Below are 20,957 nucleotides of genomic sequence, written 5' to 3'. Positions count from 1 at the left end.
TCTAGGCAGAGATTTCTGCTCAGCTGAGCGCACCTTTCCAGTGTTTTAAATAATTTTATTTCTTTCAAAACGCAGGTTAAAGGGGAAGCAACAGAGAAATGTACAGTAGAGGAGATGATTTGGGTGAATTATGTTCATTATCTTTTTATTATTATTTATTTATTTAATACTGATGGCATTGGAGAGCTTTCTATACTGCTCATCTGAACTTAGTATGTCAATATTTTGATACCTTGCGGTTTATTACAATTCCTTGTACCGTATGTGCAAAATAAAGAGTTCTGATTCCTCCTCCAAACACACACCTTGTCCATCATCATCTGAGCAGAGGGCAGCACGTTGTCCAGAGCCTCTGTGCAGTTGAGCCAGGGGTGACCCAAGACCCCCTCAATAGTGAGCCTCTCCTCTGGCTTCACCTTCAGCAGCCTGCAGAAGAAGGGGAGGAGTTCAGGTGTGCAGAGTAGGAAGTACAGGGGGAGAACGGTGGAATGAAATAAATTAGAAAGGCAAAAGGGAAGCACCAGCCCCGACATAAACTTGTGTACAAACACATTTTTTTCCACTACACATTGTACGAAAGGGGAGAGGTGACCTGGCATAGTGCAGTTAGTTATGTTGTGGGCAAGAGATCATCATCTAATGGGCTCAACTTACAATGGTATTGGTAGTAGCCACAAATTCAGGGTCTCATGGGCATGTCATATCTTGTTGCCACAGCATAAGTAACTGAACCACAAGGAAGATCTTGTTGTGCCCACGATATCAGGATCTAGTGGCCACAAGATCCTCGTCTTATAATTGTAGTGCCCACATAAAGGGTGTATGTGGGCATGTCTTATATTTTGTGGGCCCAAAATAATTAACTGAAACATGCCAGGTCACCTCTCCACTTCAGGAACTTGCATCATCTTTATTATGGGGCCAGGCTTCCAGCATGGACCCATATTGTTATTCGCATTATTTCCGTTTCTTCTTCTGCCACTTTTGGCAGTTCTGGCTGAACCGTGCAGTCGCTTTTTATGAAACTCGGCCATATGATAGATGGTCATGAAAAACGATCAAGAAATAATTCTCACAATCTTTCGTCAAAAGGTGGCGCTATAGCACTCAATTGAAAAATGCCAACTTTGAACAGGTACAACTCATGCCCTATTTGACCTACAGCCATGAAACTTCGACGCACACATGCGTCTCCTCATGCTGAACAACTTTCACCCTCTGACTTTTGACCTCTGACCTTTAGATCTCCCTCCATTTTGAATTATATGAAAAACAGTTAAAACCTATCTCCTCCTGGGATTTTTGAGTAATCTGCACGAAACTTTTTACACATGAACTTTGGACCTATACCAAAAAACGTTTGCAAAATATCTTCCATAAGTGAAAAAATGAAGCTTTAATGAGCCAATGAATATTGCAGTTTTATGACAATTATTCATCTGCCCCTAACTCATACATGCAGACTTACCATTCTTTGAAACTTTGCAGAAATGTAAAGGGCCATTCCAAATATCACTGAAACCAATCTTACTCCAATTGGTCAAACGGGGGCGCTATAGCAATTTTTTGAAAATTGAAACTTTAAACAGGCAAAAGTCATGCCTCGTTTGGCCGACAGCCATTAGACCTGCTTACACATGTGCCTTGACTAATGAGGAACACATCTATCACGTTGACCAGTAAGCACCGCCCTTAGATTGTCCGCAATCTTGAGCAGTTTGAAAAACACTTAAACCCAGGATTTTTCAGCTATTTGCGTGAAACTGTATCATCTGTGTGATCTCCTTTCACAGGTTCTTGTCTGTTGGTGGCTTCTCGCTTAAATGTGTGCCCCACAACCTGAAGGTCACCAGTTCAAGCCTCACTTGGTGCAGACTTCATCTAAGTTGCATTTCACACAACATGACTATCAATGAATACATCTGCAATTGTTAAAGATAACATGAAATACTTAATTGAGTGTTTTTTACATACAGCTGATCTACAATCTCACAACTTTTCAGATAGCAATGAGAGTATGTTTTTTCAATGTATAACATACTTCATTGTGAAAATAGCCGATGTACAATCTGACAACTTTTAATGGTTTGTGAGCTTGTAGATCGGCTACTTTTACTAGTTTTGGTTCTGAGGAGATGTACAATTTTGAACAGTTTGAAAAACACTTAAAGCCAGGATTTTTCAGCTATTTGCGTGAAACTGTATCATCTGTGTGATCTCCTTTTTCACAGTTCCCTGTCTGTTGGTCCAATGGTGTCTCCCTTAAATAAGTGCCTCACAATCTCAAGGTCGCCAGTTCAAGCCTCACTTGATGTAGACTTCATTTAAGTTGAATTGCAAACAACATGACTGTATCAATGAATACATGTGCAAATGTTAAAGATAACCTGAAATGCTCATTTGAGAGTACGTTTTTTCAATGTATGACATATTCATTCTGAAATTAGCCGATCTACAATCTCAAAACTTTTCAGATAGCAACGTGTTTCTGAGCTTGTAGATCGGCTGCTTTCACTGTTTTCGGTTGCGAGGATATATACAATTTCTCTATTTGTAAATGGTTTGTGAACGAGTGGTCTTAGTGTTGGCTTGGTTCATGACAGAATGCAAGAGTTTATGATCTTCAACAGACAACATCAGCCTGGACAAAGCTATAGCAATATAGGTAGTGTTGCAGCTACCTAAGAGTGCCTCATGACCGCAAGGTTGCCGGTTCAAGCCTCACTTGATGCAGACTCATTTAAGTTGAATTGCAAAAAACATGACTCAATCTATTCCGTTTCCATGGCTCTCTCTCTCTCTCTTCAATCTATTCCGTTTCCATGTCTTTCTCTTCAATCTATTCCGTTTCCATGTCTCTCTCTGTCGCTTCAATCTGTTCCGTTTCTATCTTCAATCGATTCCGTTTCCATGTCTCTGTCTCTTCAATCTATTCCGTCTCTCTCTCTCTCTCTCTCTCTCTCTCTCTCTCTCTCTCTCTCTCTCTCTCTCTCTCTCTCTCTCTCTCTCTCTCTCTCTCTCTCTCTCTCTCTCTCTCTCTCTCTCTCTCTCTCTCTCTCTCTCTCTCTCTCTCTCTCTCTCTCTCTCTCTCTCTCTCTCTCTCTCTCTCTCTCTCTCTCTCTCTCTCTCTCTCTCTCTCTCTCTCTCTCTCTCTCTCTCTCTCTCTCTCTCTCTCTCTCTGCCATAGCTGAGTGGCTAGGGAGCCAGAGGCTCTGGTTGACCTGGTTGATGAAATTTGTCCCTGAGCAAGACTCTTAACCCCTAATTGCTCACAGGCCCTCATTGGAAACAAGACCGCAAGGACTTTCATGAACTGACCTGTTAAAGGAATTATCATTTCTCTTTCTCTCTCCTGGCCCCATATTATCGCTGCTTGCAGCTATATTTGCATTTCTATTTCTGGATAGATAGAAACAAACTCCTTTTACCTGGCTCCAGTTGCCAATATACTGACTGATGACTATGTATATAAATACTGATTACATAGAGGAGTAGTCTATTCAGTGAATCACTGATAGTGATTAATAACCAGATCCTTCTATCTTGCAATTTCTGTAACTATGCACCGTTATGTTTCCTTTAGCATTTGGCTGCAGTCACAATTGAATTTCCCCTCAAGGGATCAATAAAGTGCAATCTAATCTAATCTAAAAGAGAAGAGAGAGACGATATCTGACAAAGAGAGAGACTAATCGTAGAGGTCGGTCTCAAAAACAGCAGCTCCTCAAGCGTGTTCTGCGGGTAAAAGAAAATAATCCTACTTTCTTATGCAAGGATGCAAACACATGCAGGGTGCAGTCTAAAAAATAATACGAAAAAAAACAACAACAGCATATAGGCAGCCTTAGCCAATATATTACACACATGAACACTCGCATCCCTATTCTGGGCATGTCATAATAGGGGAACATTTGCCAAAAATAGGCGAACATTCGCTGAAAATAGAAGCTCTACAAGATCACAACGCACTAGCTTGCATCTATGCATTGTGTATTAGTGCTTCTGGACAACTGCAAAGTCATTTTGTTGATTGCAAGGTTGTGAACTGTATCATGGTTTGTGGGCTGAAACGTAGGCCTATTGTTGAATTGTGAAATATTGTGCAATTGAAATGGCCGGCGTCTGTAGCACTGATAAAAATGTTACACCTGCATTGTAGATAACTTTAGTAGTTAGTTAGTGTAAAACTACACACCATATTGAATAACATTAGCCGGGTAGTATACACTGCTCTATAAATGTGTGTGTCGGGACAATGGTGTGTAATGTAGTGATGGTACAGTTTAGACGTGTGTAAATAAGAAGTCCTTCAAGAAGTCCCGTAACCAGTGATGAAATGTAAGATCCTCTCAACAACTCCTGACAGTTGAGTAGGATTTTTTTAACTACACTGTAAGAATCATTAATATTCGTCCGTCACCCATAACACCCCCCCCCCCCCCCCAACCGGCTAGTCACCCAAATTGATGTGAACAAAGCGACCGTATGCATCCCTGCATATGGTGTCCTTGGACAAAGTCTGACTTACATTCACATTTGGCAGACCTCGCTATGAAGAGTGACTTCAAATGAGAGAGAGCTGTCTTATGCTTGAAGACACTTCAACGGGACGCATTGAGCCACATGGCCATCGGGGAGCGATAGAGACAGATTGAGGGGGAGGGGGGACCTACTTGCGTACAATGTCCTTGGCCATCTCTGAGATCTGGCTCCACTCGTCCTCGGGGAACTCGAAGCTGCCCGTCATGATCTTCTTCCTCATGTCTTTGGGAATGGTGCGGCTGTGGTGCTTCGAGTAGAACGGCGGGTAGCCGCAAAGCATCACGTAGATGATCACGCCCAGCGACCACAAGTCACAGCTCTGGAGGAGAAGCGGGTGGGAGGGAGGGAGGGGGGATGAAGAAGAGAGAATGAGAGAGACATGGATTACGGCCAGAAGGCCTGGCGTAGATAACAAATAGGAGAGGATCAGATTATGAAGAACTGGGTGCATCAAGTGGAGGCCACAAACAGGCCAGTGGAATGTATCTCACCTTATTATAGGTATAGGGAGTGGGTGAGGTAGGTATGATTCCAGACTTTTCCTTCTGGTGTCTTCGTTGAGCCTCAAGTACCTGGAGAACAAGTGTACGATAACACAACAGATGAGCAGAAATCCTCACACTTATTTAACAACAGGTCACTTGTAGGACAGACTGACATCAGTATGACTGACATCAGTATGGCATGTAGCCTATTCCCAAGCTGAATCAAGACTCAAGAAGGGTGTAGTTGTCACTTACTCATATAGATACAAGCAGTAAAATGCTGGTGGGACATATTCCACAAAGACTGTGCTAACATAACAATACAATATAACAAGATAATAAAATAAATGGCCCAGAGATTAGCTTGTCAGAGACAGACACATGGACTGACGGACGGACAGGGTGCAAAACATAGTTTCTGCCACGCCTTCGGCCTGGCGGAGACAATAAAATACAATAAAAGTAATAATACTGGATGGGATAGCTGTTTAATAATATTGCATCTGTAAGTCTGCCTGTGTGTGTGTCTGTCTGTCTGTCTGTCTGTCTGTCTGCCTGCCTGCGTGTGTGTCTGTGTCTGTGTGTGTCTGTGTGTCTGTGTGTGTGTGTGTGTGTGTGTGTGTGTGTGTGTGTGTGTGTGTGTGTGTGTGTGTGTGTGTGTGTGTGTGTGTGTGTGTGTGTGTGTGTGTGTGTGTGTGTGTGTGTGTGTGTGTGTGTGTGTTTTGTACCTGAGGTGCTACGTAGTAAGGAGTGAACTGAGGGGTCATCAAGTCTCCCTGGTCAATCTTGGCGAAGCCAAAATCACACAATTTCACAGGAGCATCCTGTGTGGAACAAGACATAAATAATCACAGAGGAGGAAACAGAGTTGTGTGTTTTGTGCACACACAAAAGATATTTCTGTGGAAAATACTGCAGAATGTGGCTGAAACCTATTTAGAGCACCATTTTCTCTGAGTTCCATGCATTCGCAATATTTTTATGACAATTAGCCCCCCAAAAAAGAAACAATTACCCTTTATTTGGAAAACCACGTAGATTGGACAGAGCACACAAACTGAAAACAAATATAAAATGCAATAAAAGCCAGTGTTCCTGTGGTGGGTTGTCCCTTTTCATTAGGCACACCTTTTTAGTAAGTTTGTTAACGCCAACTATGCGGGTGCAGCTGCAGTGTCAAACTCGTGATCAGTTGCACTGCCGATAAAAAAAAACACGTAATGCCTTCAAACCAGAGAAACGCGTCTGCATGACACCATCTCAACCGTGCATCTTCAATTTCTGTGTGGAAATCCTAGTAACGCGAGGTTAATTTCCTGGTATTGCACTTAGCAGCCGCAGCAGAAGGGAGACTAGTAATAGTAATAGCTGTGTGTGGCTCTTGGATGAGGTCAAGATAGTTTGTGTTTCACTCGGGGGTAGGTGGGTGTTATTGAAGAGCTGAGTCTTGGGGGTTCCAGAAATATCAGAGATGGTGTTGCTTGTGCAAGAATGGATGTTAGGCGCTAGCCTGCTGCTAATGTTACATACAGTATATACCATTTCCACACCATCTCCATTAGCTCAACTGAATTGAGGCCGTTGCCAGGAAAGGACACATGTTTCAATAGTGTGGTCTGAAAAGTAACAAGTAAAGTGTCCTGTATCATTAGCATATAGGTTGAGCTCGGAACCAGCAGTGGTCACGTGACATGGCGCTAATGAACTGACATGGCAACCTGGGACTGTGTGTGTGTGTGTGTGTGTGTGTGTGTGTGTGTGTGTGTGTGTGTGTGTGTGTGTGTGTGTGTGTGTGTGTGTGTGTGTACCTTTGTTACCTATAACTTACCAGAGAATTGTCCTTGAAGAGGAGATTCTCCGGCTTCAGGTCTCGGTGTGCAATATTCATAGAGTGACAGTGTTCCAACGCCTGACTTATCTAAAAAGTGCAAAGAGAGAGGCTCAGTCACATCTTCACATGTGTGTGAGTTCATCAAATAGCTTATTGTGTAGAGTTGACTGGGTGTTCACAGTATTGACTGCTCACAGAAAAAAAAAGGTCTTAGATATCATGTCCAGAGCGCTCCCACACAATGTTTATTGTAGCCCGCAACGTTGAAACCTATCAGCTGTTGCTGTGCTCGAACGTCCTGTCATCTGCATTATAAACAGCTTAGTTGAAACAACTTAAACATGGGCTTCTCATGGTTGTGATAGCGATTCAGCGTCGGGTCGCAAATTATTCTCAGACACAATCAGGAGGATGACCGGTGCTCTTCTCCAAAAGATGAACTATTGTCTGCTTGAAGCAGACACTCTGGCAAGCACACCGGGCGCTAAGAATGCTGAAGCATGATGTTCGGGCACTGGAGAACGAGGAGCAAACCAGCGCATCTTTACCACAGAAATGTATGGCAGACAGGCGATGCCAGTTCAAGAAATGCATTCTGTGGACACAGCCCTATGTTACAGTAGCTAGTTGATCCACGTAGGCGAGCAGCTAAGAGCAAGAATGTTATTGGGTGCAATAAAACAGTGGAGGAAAAAAAAATGCTCAAGAAACAGGCCGACAAGGACAGAGAAGTGTACATAGAGTAATAGACGAACGCTATATGTAAAAGACTTTACATTTAGAAAAAGACAGGTAGAGGTCTTCAACTACTTGTGAATGCGCGTGTGTATGTGTAGGTGTACCTGCTCAGTGACCTGGCTGGCCATCTTCTCAGTGAAGTGTCTGTGCTGACTTATTCGGTGGAACAGCTCACCACCCTCCATCATCTCCATCACGATTAGTAACCTCGCTCTAGAAGAAAGGAGCATCGATAATAGATGGAGGGATAAATAGATGAAGAAATGGATAGATGATGAGCGGGGGAAGGCAACTGGTTGACAGGGAGGATCTAAAATATAGCAAAACATATATGCAAACGCCCACACACATTTCTAGGCCAGTGTGTGGTTTTACTAGTAGCCTATCAGTAACCATACTGCTGACATTTAATACATGAAAACATGAACATTTCTACAAAGATTTGCAGTGTATTTCTGTCGTGCAGTTCTGTACGGCCGTAGACTTGAGGCAGGAAAAGGCATGTGCTTCGCAAGGCGGTCTGCCTGTGCGTGCATATAGTCATTGATTAACATGGTATTGATTGATAGAGGATATGCTCCATGCCAGCTCTGCGTGTAGTGGGAAACAGCTGTAGTAGTAAAACTCAGTATTACCAGTGTTCAGGAAAGAATCGTGCCGGTGTGAAAGCCTTTACACTGCAACAAGCTTAGTAAACTCCACTAAAACACACACACACACACACACACACACACACACACACACACACACACACACACACATACACACACACACACACACACACACACACACACCTTGGGCTGGACTCATGGGGAAACTGGACGCTGTTGGCATACACTTCCAGGATTTGGACTATGTTTGGGTGGGTGGCACACATCATGTGAAGACGGACCTATACCAAGGTGAGATATGATATGAATGATTAATTAGTTACTATAACAATGTCCTCTAAGATAAGATAGATAAGAAACCTTCATTGATCCTCAGAGGTAAATTCATATACTGTGTGTGTGTGTGTGTGTGTGTGTGTGTGTGTGTGTGTGTGTGTGTGTGTGTGTGTGTGTGTGTGTGTGTGTGTGTGTGTGTGTGTGTGTGTGTGTGTGTGTGTGTGTGTGTCTGAGTTATTTGTTAGTTAAAGGGAACATATATTCAGCAGACTGATGAAAAATGATGGCTTTGGTTCTTCCATCTATACAGGAGCTCTGGCAATTACAAGACAGACAGTGACAGGCAGCGATACACCATGTCTGGAGGCAGACTAGACCTGTGCAGTAGACAGAAGACATCATTATACAAATAGAGAACTTTGGGAGCAAACAGCGGACAAAAAAACAGCTCAAAGATATATGGGCTTGAAGATAGCCGTGTTTGTGTCACAGTATTGTTTGGGGCAAGAAAGACTGTTTGTTTCGACCTGCTCAAAAGCACGGTAAGCCGCTTGATCTAAGCAGGGTTCTGCCAATGAGAGGCTTAGAGACACAGTTAGCTATGGAAAGATGGTATTCCCAACAGATAAAACAAAACCAAATACAGACAGAATTATTGATGGAAAAGCAAGGTATGCCTGTCTGACAACAAAAATTGTCAGACAGGCATACAGAACAGACTAAGGTAGAAGTATGTCGATAGATAGTCTTGACTGAGAGGCAGACAAAGACAGCAAAATAGCTGATACCACTAGCGGAACTGGGTGACTCTGACCTCATTTCTGGCCTTGGGTCGATCAATGAGAATCTTCAGGGCCAGGCGTTCCTGCGTCGACTTCTTCACACATACTCTGTGGAGACGGAGGAGGAGAAAAAAGCAACACCTCAGACCTCACCCAACGTCGTAAACATTTCAGTGTCCCACATAGGACCACATAAAGCTCTCCTACCTCCTGAATCCTGATGTTTTATACGGTTTCTTGGATGATCCAATCTTTAAGATCGGAGCAGATGAAGGCATATTTTAATTGATCTGTATTCTATTGTATATATTAAGCCCAATCAAATTCTGATCCTTTGTATATTTTACCCCATTGCACACCTGTCATATAAAATGGATATTAGCCACAACTTGGAGCAGCGAGACAGAAACTGTGACTGTTCAGAAGAAGCTAAAAATGTTTGCAGAGTGTAACTACTGCATATTAATTCGACCTGGGCCTCATTTTCCTGTTATTTCCAACCATAGTGATAGTCTGACTAAAATCAAGTCAATGTTTCAGTGAGCTATTAGACTCTATAGAGCCACCATTACATCAGCAAAGTAGTTGCAAAACTTTCACCAAAATGAACATCAAAACCAACACAAGACAGCAATGTCTTGAAGTTAAGTATTTTAATTACAGCCATGCAGCATTCCAGAACTGGATTTTCGGGTTCTGGATGACCGCCGGACACAGACCCTATTCCCAGTCGCCACAACACACCCTTGGATTCTCGACAATACACATGCCACCGCCAAGTTTAAGTAGATCGGTCAGACAGTTCTCGAGTTATGCAGGACACACACACAATATTAAATAACTTGGATTTGGATGGGTCAAAAACATTTAATCGGGATATCCCTCAGCCGCTCCATCATTCATCGACTTTACCAGGTTTTGCATGAAACATAATCTGTTCAACTGATCACTATGTATGTCTGTCTGTTTCAATATTTCAAAATTAAGTTGCTGAATTAATTGACTTTCCTAAGAAAGCTGGACTCTTGTACTCTCAATATTGTAATTCCTCTTCTTACTTCTAATCTTTATAGGAACTGCTTTCAGACCCACTTACAGTACGTTCAGACTCAGAAATACATCATACTTTGATTTCTAGTACAATTCAGTATTACACAATACACAGCCATACAAAACTACTCTGTTCTGCTGGGTAATATTTTCTGTGACAATCCAGTGTAAAACCCCTTTCAATAAATGTCGTTTGACTTGACCAGTGTCAATGAAAGCAGCTTATACCCAGCAGTTATAAGAAGAATATTTTGTCAACATTACAGTCTGTCTGTTGTGTGAAACGCTCAGGCAGCAGCACAGGCACTCCTCGGTGACTCAAACAAGAGTGAATCTACACAATGGTGTTTGAGTTTATTGTTTGTCTTCTGAAACTTTTGGGAGTTTGATATTTGAATGTATAGACGAATCCACAATCATAACTGCGGTGTCAGAATGCACACCGCAGCAGGAGTCTGACACTGCAGGGCTCTGTGGATTTGTCTATACATCTCCTGTCAATGTTAATTTCACTCTAGCTTTCTTCCACACTATGTAGGCAAAGCATTTTGTTTCACAGTCTGACTGGTCCATTAGCCCTACTCCCTTCCTTTCGGTGGACACCAAACATTCTCTTTAGACTGTGAGTTCTGGCCCTATAAGTCTAACCTGGCACAGCTGTATGGTTCTCTCCACAGAACCTTCTGGGAAGTCTCTATTTGAAACTGCTTGGAATAGGAGCAGCACCACCGGGCATCTTTACATTGACTGGAATGCAAACATTTGTCAATGACAATCGGTTCAGTATTGGTTCAACACTTGCATTGTGCTCTTTAAAGTGAATGGATAGATCTTTTCTAAAGCAGCTCTGTCTGTGTCAGACAGTCCATTGACCAAACTTGTCTCTACACAATCCATGTAGTTCAAGGGGCAGGAACTCCACTCAGTCCAAGGGTAATGGTTGTTCGTTTAGGCCTCAGAGTCACTTTAGTTGCATTCTCCATATGCAGCAGCTTAGTCACCCAGCCTCTGTTCTTGGTATCAGCAGAATGATGCTGTTAACAACAATACAGTTGTACCTGAAAAATGAATACCATTATCAACTACGGCATGGCTGGGTGCTCCAACGAACACAATCGGCCATGTTCGTGGGTGGGAAGCTGGCAGGGGAGGAGATCTCTCTCACTGCTCTAGAGACTCCTACAGGGTTTGTTCAGCAGGGAGCTGAACTCTGAGAGACACCGTGTTCCTCTGCATAATACACCCTCCTAATGAAACTCCTCATTCTTTCTCACATTACTAACTTGGGGCAAAAATGCAAAACCAACAAAAAAGAAAAAAAGAAAAATACATTTATCACCAACCAGTTATGGTATAATAGCTGAGAAGAGTGGGTCCAGGGACCCTCAGGGTTCCTTGGGTGTTCTAAATGGGACCATTACAGGGCCTGTACCTCTGAGAGTGTACCAATGAAACCAAATGAACCTTTACGGTCCATTTGGTTCCATCTGTGCACTCTCAGAGTTATGGGGGTCCTTGCCATGGAAAGCATGGGCTGAGAATTATGTTAAAGTTCTCAAAGGTTATTTTATAAAAGTATCATAGAAATCCAGATGTGGATGATATCTGCAACGCATATAAAATCTGTTTCATCCTTCAACGCTATACCAAACGTGCACACGTTATTATTTATTCATAGATTTACAATTACACACATTTATTATCTTCTTTACTGTCATCAGAATTTTAACCTTTCGTCTTCATGAAGGTTAACTCACCTTTGGCAATGTATTTGATTTCTTTGCAAGAATTTCTTAGCATTGCAAATCTCTCTCTGAAGGCTGGCTGAGTACACTTCTGAAGAAAGCATATTCCTAAGTATTGAGTAACCAAGATTAAGGGGCTACCAAACACCAACTGGCATCGGCCATGGTAGATGTCGGGGTCATTGTCTCTGAGCTGAATACCAGTGACCTCCAGCTTCACAGCCTGTCTGATTTGATCTTCTATGATGGTAGTCCCTTGAGACAGACGTGTTGACTGACTCACACAAATTGGGATGTCGGATTCAAACCGGGGCCGGCTGTGCAAGGACTGAGCCTTTATAGTATACTATGCACTCTACCAGGTGAGCCACCCCTGTTTTTGGGGCGGTGTAACCGCCCCCTGCACCGTGATTGGCCAATAGTCTACAACGCAGTCTACAACGCTAACCCTTCCACAGTCAATACAAATCTATACTTTTGCAAAGTCAGCCAATCACATTACAGCTAGTGTCATCACCACTAGCTGTAATGTGATTGGCTGACTTTGCAAATTCAGGACTGTGATTGGCTAGCGAAACACATGACACATGTGCAGCCCTATGAATAGCAGTATGGACTTAAAAAAAACACATTTGTGTTTTTTTTAAGTGAGTCATGTTGTGATGACCACACACCGCCCACTTCACACTGGGTGTGTTTTTTTTTTTTTTTTTTACAATTAATCAAATTAGTTAAATGTCACTAGCTGCTTAGCGAAATGACAATTCAAAAATATGACTATATTTTCGTGAACTTAGATGACAAACAGATGACAGCTTCCTGCCACATCTTTTGTGCAGGCAGAGACTCTGTAGCATTTGTAGATTTTGGAAGAGTTGTCTGGCTTGAGAGACTACTGAGGGCAACTTTCTTCACTACCATTTGAGCCAGCTGGTAAAACTCTTGCCAAAGCCAGTTAAGAAAAGAAAACATCATAGGCTATTTTCTTTTGGGAAAAGCCTACCCAGCCATTCAATGCTATCCACTGTTATGTTCAAATTCAGTCACTTCTCATTGTTGCCATCGCCTAAAAAACACATTCCCTAGTTCAAAGGACGCTGATTGGCCCAGTCGCCTAGGTTTCAGGTAGAAATACATAAGCTTACGCCTCACAAGATGGACTTGCGTATAAGAATGGAACTGTGATCTCACGAGGCCAGCTGCTGTGCAAAGTTACTTGCACTCAGATTACACTATAAAAGCATTAGCACAAGGAACATTCTGCTATGAACAAAGTTCTCTAAGTGATGTTTGTACTCAACTAATGAATCACAGAGAGACAGAGTGTGAGCAAAAGACATACATACATTATGAATCATAAATAGATGTAGAGGAGGTGAGCAATGGTGAATACAAGAGTAACAGAAAGATCCCAATTACATAACACTAATGATGAATCAGACTCAGTGTAATAAAGAAGGAGAGACAGTGAGTAAAAGCATGAATCATATTAGTTATAAAAGGTACATCTGAATAAAGGACTCTTTCCATAACATGGTGGGAAGTCACATGTTGTTCTACAGTGACTCAAAAAAGAAGGGGTTTCAAAGAAAGCAAGCAGAGGACTTTTCCAGAGTTTTCTACTTTTTATACACATTGGCAGGATTCAATAAGTAGCTGTTTGCTTACGTTTAAATCTAACTGCTTACTAATACTATATCCCAGTAAATGTGAAAAGAGACCACAGCAGTCAAAACTACATGATGTTGTATAAAGGGAGTGCCGTTTTTATATTGGTGCTGTATCACATACAAATAGAGTGACAGGCATGCATATGCACAGGCATGCACAAAGGGTAGCCTTCCAAAACAAAGTGGCTGAGTCCAATCAATGACTGACAACACAGTGGATAGCTGTGGAGATTCCAAGTGAAAATAGCAAGATCTGGAAGCTCACAACGTGCCGCATTGCGATGTGTTGTGAGCTTGCAGATCAGCTATTTTCACTATTATTATAAGGATAATCATTTATAATGTATTTTTGTATGGGAAGACGTCAAATTTATATTTTGGGTCTCTGCTGGAAAGGTTTTGGAACCACTGCTTTACTCCATCTCAGTGCTCCTCAAGAGACATTTTATTCACGAGCATTATAAATTACATAATCCTTAAATTACATAATAACCATTTGTAAACCCCCTTTCATTTTCAAGTAAAAATGTTAAACTATTATTGGTGTCTAACTGAAATTTGTAAACATTGCACAACTCTAGGACATAGTGTTGCCAACAACGTAAACCATATATACCACCTATAAACATAATCTTAACTCTCAGATTGGTCTGGTATGTTAAAGCCTGTGTTAATGTGTCATGGATGAGATGAGAGGACTGGTGCCACATTAAACAAAAAAGACACACTCTGACACTACAAGGGAGGTGAATTAACAGCAAACTACACACTGCCAAACTGTAGCCAGAGCTGGTACTATAATGCTCTGTTTTAACTGGCAGTCCAGCCTGCACCACACTGCATCTTTTGGCCTCGCAAAGCTCACTGCTGCAATTAGCATTCATAATCATTTTCCACCTGGATTCCTTTAGACGCATTCCAGTAGCTCCTTGCTGAGTGTAAATGTGTAAAGGAGGTGGAGAGCACGACACTGGAGGTGAGCGAGTGACATGCAGATACCCCATCTATCTCACAAACTCAAAAGTATGTAGTAAGTTGCCAACAGCAGGAGAGGCCAAGTACGGACAACTGCGTGTGGTCTGCCTATGTTAACCTGAATGGCAGACTGTAATTGTTTTATGACGACAGTGCTGTTAACTTGTGACATATCATCAATGCATGCAGTCTGCATACCACCGTGGAGAACTGCAAGTTCCTTTTCAGACAGACTGACACACTCAAAACACAAACGCACACAGCCACAGTAGCTATAGTCAGTCAGGCTCACCTGACAGGTCCACTGATGCCAGCGCCCAGCTTCTGGGTCCAGTTGATGTTGTACTCCTCTAGGATGGATATCTCCTATGAGGGGAGACACCGAGCAAAATGTAAAGACTACATCACATGTTAAGGAGACTGGTGTGCAACTCAGACAAGTAGTCCTGAAATTCAAGGTGATTTTTCTGACACAGACTTGTTGACCAGGGAAATATAGCTAACTGTTGGTGTGTATGTGCGTTTATACACAAACACATCTATCTATATATCTACCTCACAAAACGTTCGGAAACTTAACTTTGGTCGATTATTTCTCCACTTCAATAGTACCAGTTGGTATATCATTTTTATCATTGATTAGTCACCTTTACAACAAGGTATAACTTGTAAGGATCGTGCAATCGTGGAATGAGCAACACAGCTGAACGTGTGGGTAGCGCCCCTAAAAAATGTGGTAGGTAATCGCTCTTGCTTGAGCGACCTGCCAGCACACACCTGCTGGCAGTCACAGGTGTGTGACTGGCACCTGTGCATGGGTCCTGCAACTTCGACATCTGTTTGTGGTACCGTTGTGCAAATCTTGCCAGTAAATCTCTGGAAGAAAGCCTATGGTTTCTCAGCGAAGCAAGGGTGAGGAACTGGTCTTCTTGGGATGTTGTCTTCTCCCTGGGACGGCCACTTTGCAGTCTGTCTTTGACTTCACCAGTCTCACAGAACTTGCCTCTAAGTTTGGAAATGATACCAGGGCTGACACCAAATAATGCTCCCACTCTGCGAAAGCGGAACAATCAGCTTCCACTTGCCCTTATCCTGAAGGGACATCTTTCCATGGGGGCAGTGTTGCTGCTTGAAGCATTAACCCATTCAATCCGGGGACGCTCGCATCTGTGTAATTTTAGATTTGTTTGAGCTATTCAAAAATAGCAGATGTACAAGCTCATAGAGATGTACAAGCTCAAGCGCACAGAGTGCTGCGCTATGAGCATGTAGATCTATGAGCTTGAAGAGCTTGTAGATCTGCTATTTTTTTTAAATCATGACATTTTTGGCAAATCTTGAAATGTATATTTTTTAAAGCGAACATTTGTAACTCAAATCTTTGCTTCTGGGGGATTCTACAAATATCTTCTAAATCCTAACATTTTATTTTATTTTTATTATGTTGCTATAATATCAGTAGTTCTCAAACTTTTTTCATGTCAAGGACCACCCAAAATGTTGTTCCAGGGACGCCCCAGAAGCAAAGATTTGAGGTTAAAAAAATCACTTTAAAAAACTATATATATTCAAAGATTTGCACACATTTTCATGATTTTTCAAAACAATAGCAGATCTACATTTTGAATAGCCAAAGTATATAATATTGGTATTGGTCACAGATGTGTTCCCGGGTCTTAATGGGCTAAACAAACCCAACAAAGTTGCAGGAGCCATGCCAACACACACCTGCCAGCAGGTGCGTGCTGTCAGGTCACTCAAAATGAGAGCGATTATCAACAGAAGCATATTGGGGTATTTTTTGCAAATTCTTTGGGGGCGCTACCCACACGTTTGGCTGTGGTGCTCATTCCACGATTGAAAAATCCTTCCAAGTTATACCTTGCTGTGACTAATCAACGATAAAAAAAAACAATACCAATTGGTATTATTGAAGGGGAGATTTTTTGTGTGTGAAGAGTTTATATACTATGTATGTATGTATGTATGTATGTATGTATGTATGTATGTATGTATGTATGTATGTAGGTGTATATACATATATATATATATATATATATATATATACACATACATACATACATACATACATACATACATACATACATACATATATATATATATATATATATATATATATATATATATATACACATATACATACATACATACATATATATATATATATATATATATATATATATATATACACATATACACACACATATATATATATATATATATATATATATATATATATATATATATATATATATATATATATATATATATATATATATATATATATATATATATATATATATATATATATATATATATATATATATATATATATATATATATATATATATATATATATATATATATATATATATATATATACAATACTGTATAAACGACCCTGTGCCAACACATTCCCGGAACCTGGACTCCATGTAGTCTAATGTGTTCTCCCTACCACTGGTCTAAGCCAGTCCAAGCTGCTTTGTATAAACACACAGAGACACACACGCGGAGTCTGATGATAATCACAGCGCATGCCGTCATTACTCCGCATGGGTCACAGGGTCATGTCATGTGCAGCACGATCCAGAGAGAGAGAGACAAACTATATGTTCCAATTCTCTGTGTCCCTCTCAACCCATGGCCTCTCACATTTTCACCCAGTAGTGAGAGTAGATTGGAGTTCACTTAGGATCACATTTTACTGCCGACATGAACGCCTGTGAGAGGAGAAGCCAACAACTGTTTGAACTGCCCTGAAATCCAAGCCAGTGTCGGATACGAAAATCCAAATTGAGTCCAATTCCTCCGTCCAGAATCTCAGAGGCTTGACAGATGGTTAATGAAAGTGGAAATTCTGCCTAAAATAGAGGCCAATATTGTAGACAGCTAGAACTCTCTCAATATAGCATACAAGATAAATAACTCTCTCCCAATGCTCACATTCAGTGAACTAAGGTTATCTGTGCATTTACTTGCTTCTCTCTATCTCTGCATTCAATGTGCTCCTATGTTTAAATGGACTGAAATATTTCTATACTAATGAGATTACAAGAATAGTCACTTTCTTCAGTTGAAAATGTGTCATTTTTTGGCAAGCTACGTGGTTGGGCATGTAACGGAAAACTAAGACGGGATGTCCTGATCAAATCACCCAAAAACATGCAATTTTAATCTAACATGTTTGACATTGTATAATGTAATGCACCAAACATTAATAGAAGTGTTGGGTGTTTTACAAACACAGGATATGATGTTATTATCCAAAGTGCAAGATTTATCAGCATGCTAAACTGAAACATCTGATTTTAGTTGCTGTCGCAAGTCGTGGATAATGTCTGTGTATGATAGACCTAGTGCAATGGACCAAATATACAAATTATAGAACATCAGGCTTAATATAGCCCATTACTGATCAAAATGTAAATATACCATGACCAGATCTCTAGTTTCGTGGAATACAGGTGTTTTGCTGAGTGCTGAATCTGCCTATCCATGTCAAACTTCAAGCTATTAAATGGTACCTAATAATAAGCTACCATTTGAGATGGGAAGTCTTCCAAATAGCCCTGAAAAGTCCTTCCACACACTGCTCATGATCAAAAAGCATTTCAATAAGGTTGCAACGATATGAACCCCATTAACACTGTGCATTAAAATGCAATCCATATCCGGAAATCTTATCTGGATTTTGGATTATGAACGATATGATCTCTCAATTGTATTTGCACCTGGCTGACTTTGACTGAGATGAGATCTGATCACAATATGACCCAGACAACCTCCATATCATCGCATTGGTATTGCAATGTGTGCTGTGTATTTAGTCTATTTGCTATACAGCTTGTATATTAACGTGTGTTTCCAAATAAGCTATCGAGGAATCACATTTTAATTCAATGCAACAGACAACATCACAGATTAAAATATCATATATTCATAACTAAATATGACTCACCAGGTCCCCTAAGCCTTTTTGCCAAACCTTTAAAAAGCTGGTTCAAGTGAAGCACGTTTATTACAAACAACAAGAGATAAAATCTCTAGGCCTGGGATGTAAGAGATGTGAAACAACACAAACGTGTGTGTTCACAGTCACTAACAATATCATAATCAGTTATGGCATTTCTACAGTATGTCATAGCTCATACAGAAAATGCACCTGATTTAACTTGCCAAGTTGCCAGAGTAGCCTAGATTTCTAGTCTATATTGTAAAGCACCTTGAGGTAATCTATGCCTCTCTAGGCATAAAGTATTGTGCAGACTTCAGATTTCTTTCTTTTATTACCTTGATGAAATGGTCTGCGTTGTTATCGTCGGTCATGATGGTGTCCCACTGTTGACAAGATGATCCTGTCACCCCGGGGTGGTTGACAAAGGTAAACAAAGGCTTGTCCTTTGACCTATCAAAGTTTCTATTCGGTGATGTTGAGATAGAGGTGGCCGAGGATCGAGTCCCTGAGCCTTGTGCTACTGGTGACAGATCACGGTCATGGATGCTAATTGACACTGTCTCACCAAGCAGCAGCCACAGTGGACGTGGGTACGTTCACTTCTTCGGGAAGCCGACGTGAGGCCACCCGGCCGGGTAGGATATTTATCAGGCCAGCTCGGCTCACAGCCTCGGGTTCCGACTCGCTCTTCCAGTCGTCTTGGATTCACTGTAGCGACCATGTAGAGTGGCAAACTAAAACTATCCCAGCAAGATGAGCAGGAAAAACAGCAGTAGACACGTAGCCCCGATGTGGACTAGCTCGCCACTTTTGGTGGGCGCAGAGTACGGGACAAGAATAGGGTATTTTTAGCCCGACGCAATGAGTGCTGTAGTCCCGCTAGCGTCACGTTATGTGGTCGCAAGATACCGGGGCTCGGCTAACTTGTTATTAGCTTTTTTTGGCTAGCAATTAATCTGAAGCGACTGACTGTATCGCGGATCCAGTGTGGCTAAATAATTAACGCTATGCGACGACGCCAGCCGTGAAACATAAAGCAAGCAGGCCAAAGGTATCGTATGATAAAACGTGGCGTCGGTCAGCGATAGCGACGTTAATCAAAACTCGGCACACCGTGTTCCAGAGGTTGGATAGCAGATAGAGGAACGTTATACTACTGTAACATCGAGTTGAGGAGGCTGGAATAAAGGCACCAAGGAGGCGTCAGTGACCTCACCGTCACCCGGAAGTGCCGTTCGAATCAAGCTCTTTTTTTACACACTGTCCTAATATTTGTGACGTCACTACAAAGTCCTTGGCATCTTTTTCCTAGCGTCGAGCAGAGAGGTCTGCAACGCACCACCAGCTACTCCAGTGCTCAGTTAGAAGTCTCTAGACTGAATAAGTCATCATTCACCAACATTGGCAGTTGTATGTAGACGAATGTAAAAAGCATTAGTGCCAACAAGGCCGAATAACAGTGTATCTCAATAATGGCAAGAATGTCATGAAAGGTGACCAGGGGAGAACCTCTATGGGAGATACTTGTCAAAGCAAGAATATACATACACATAAACCGAACCGACTGGCAACTACGCAAGAGCGGTCTGTACGACACGCCTGACCAAAAATCAGAGGAATGTTATGAACATTTTGAGTATTTAGATTCACGAATTATTATTGACTACAGTAGTCTACAGTGTAATGTTATTATGTATGTATTAAGTGTTTATGCACCAAAATCCTAATTTCATAAAAATATTTTTGATTTGATGAGAGCAGTTATGAAAAGCCACTCGTGGACCACCGTGGTTGGGACCTTCCGAGGTCCTACTTTTTGATGCGGATACATTACAGATCAAGGAAGCTTATTTAAAGAAGAGACCCGCTGGACGCCGGGGATGCGCCATGACTCTCATGGGTGGCAAACCTCGCACCGGAAGTTTGTCTACATGGCAGTGAATGGAGCCGGCTGGACCAGCTCATGAAAAAACACTATTTCTGAACGATTGCAAGTGCAACCTTTATCATATAATCGGTTCAGGAATATAAAATAAGACATATCACAGGTTGTTTTCTAATCACTTGCTTTTTTTAAAGGCGCCCCGCAGAGTACAGCAACTTGAAATGGGCCTGGTCTACAAGATATGCTACACTGACCATATGTACCTGCTACTGCTACTTCACAAACGTCAATGCTGTTCACAATCAGAACACCAGAGGGAGCTCCACTAATGACGTTCAACCCAGATTTGGCTCAAACAAGGGGTTCAATTTGTTCTCCTGCTATGCGA

General features: G+C 41.6%; 1 protein-coding gene across 1 annotated transcript in view; it reads right to left on the bottom strand.

Moving 5' to 3' along the window:
* The window catches only part of mapkapk5 (MAPK activated protein kinase 5), a 30,150-nt gene extending 9,963 nt beyond the window's left edge, over positions 1-20,187 (bottom strand). The window contains exons 1-10 of the mRNA XM_084053923.1: positions 19,020-20,187; positions 14,998-15,071; positions 9,298-9,373; positions 8,391-8,488; positions 7,701-7,809; positions 6,856-6,945; positions 5,756-5,851; positions 5,034-5,114; positions 4,674-4,861; positions 306-426 (exon numbers count right to left, since the gene is read on the bottom strand). Of these exons, the coding sequence (XP_083910049.1) occupies positions 306-426; positions 4,674-4,861; positions 5,034-5,114; positions 5,756-5,851; positions 6,856-6,945; positions 7,701-7,809; positions 8,391-8,488; positions 9,298-9,373; positions 14,998-15,071; positions 19,020-19,055 (969 nt within the window). The 5' untranslated portion in view covers positions 19,056-20,187. The remainder of the gene's footprint in view (positions 1-305; positions 427-4,673; positions 4,862-5,033; positions 5,115-5,755; positions 5,852-6,855; positions 6,946-7,700; positions 7,810-8,390; positions 8,489-9,297; positions 9,374-14,997; positions 15,072-19,019) is intronic.
* Between the last annotated feature and the right edge of the window lie 770 nt (positions 20,188-20,957).

This window comes from Gymnoscopelus microlampas (assembly GCF_963454915.1).
Source record: "Gymnoscopelus microlampas genome assembly, chromosome: 4".
In the NCBI taxonomy this organism is placed as follows: domain Eukaryota; kingdom Metazoa; phylum Chordata; class Actinopteri; order Myctophiformes; family Myctophidae; genus Gymnoscopelus; species Gymnoscopelus microlampas.
Note: the sequence above shows the minus strand (reverse complement) of the source record. Positions and strands in the feature narration are given on the sequence as shown.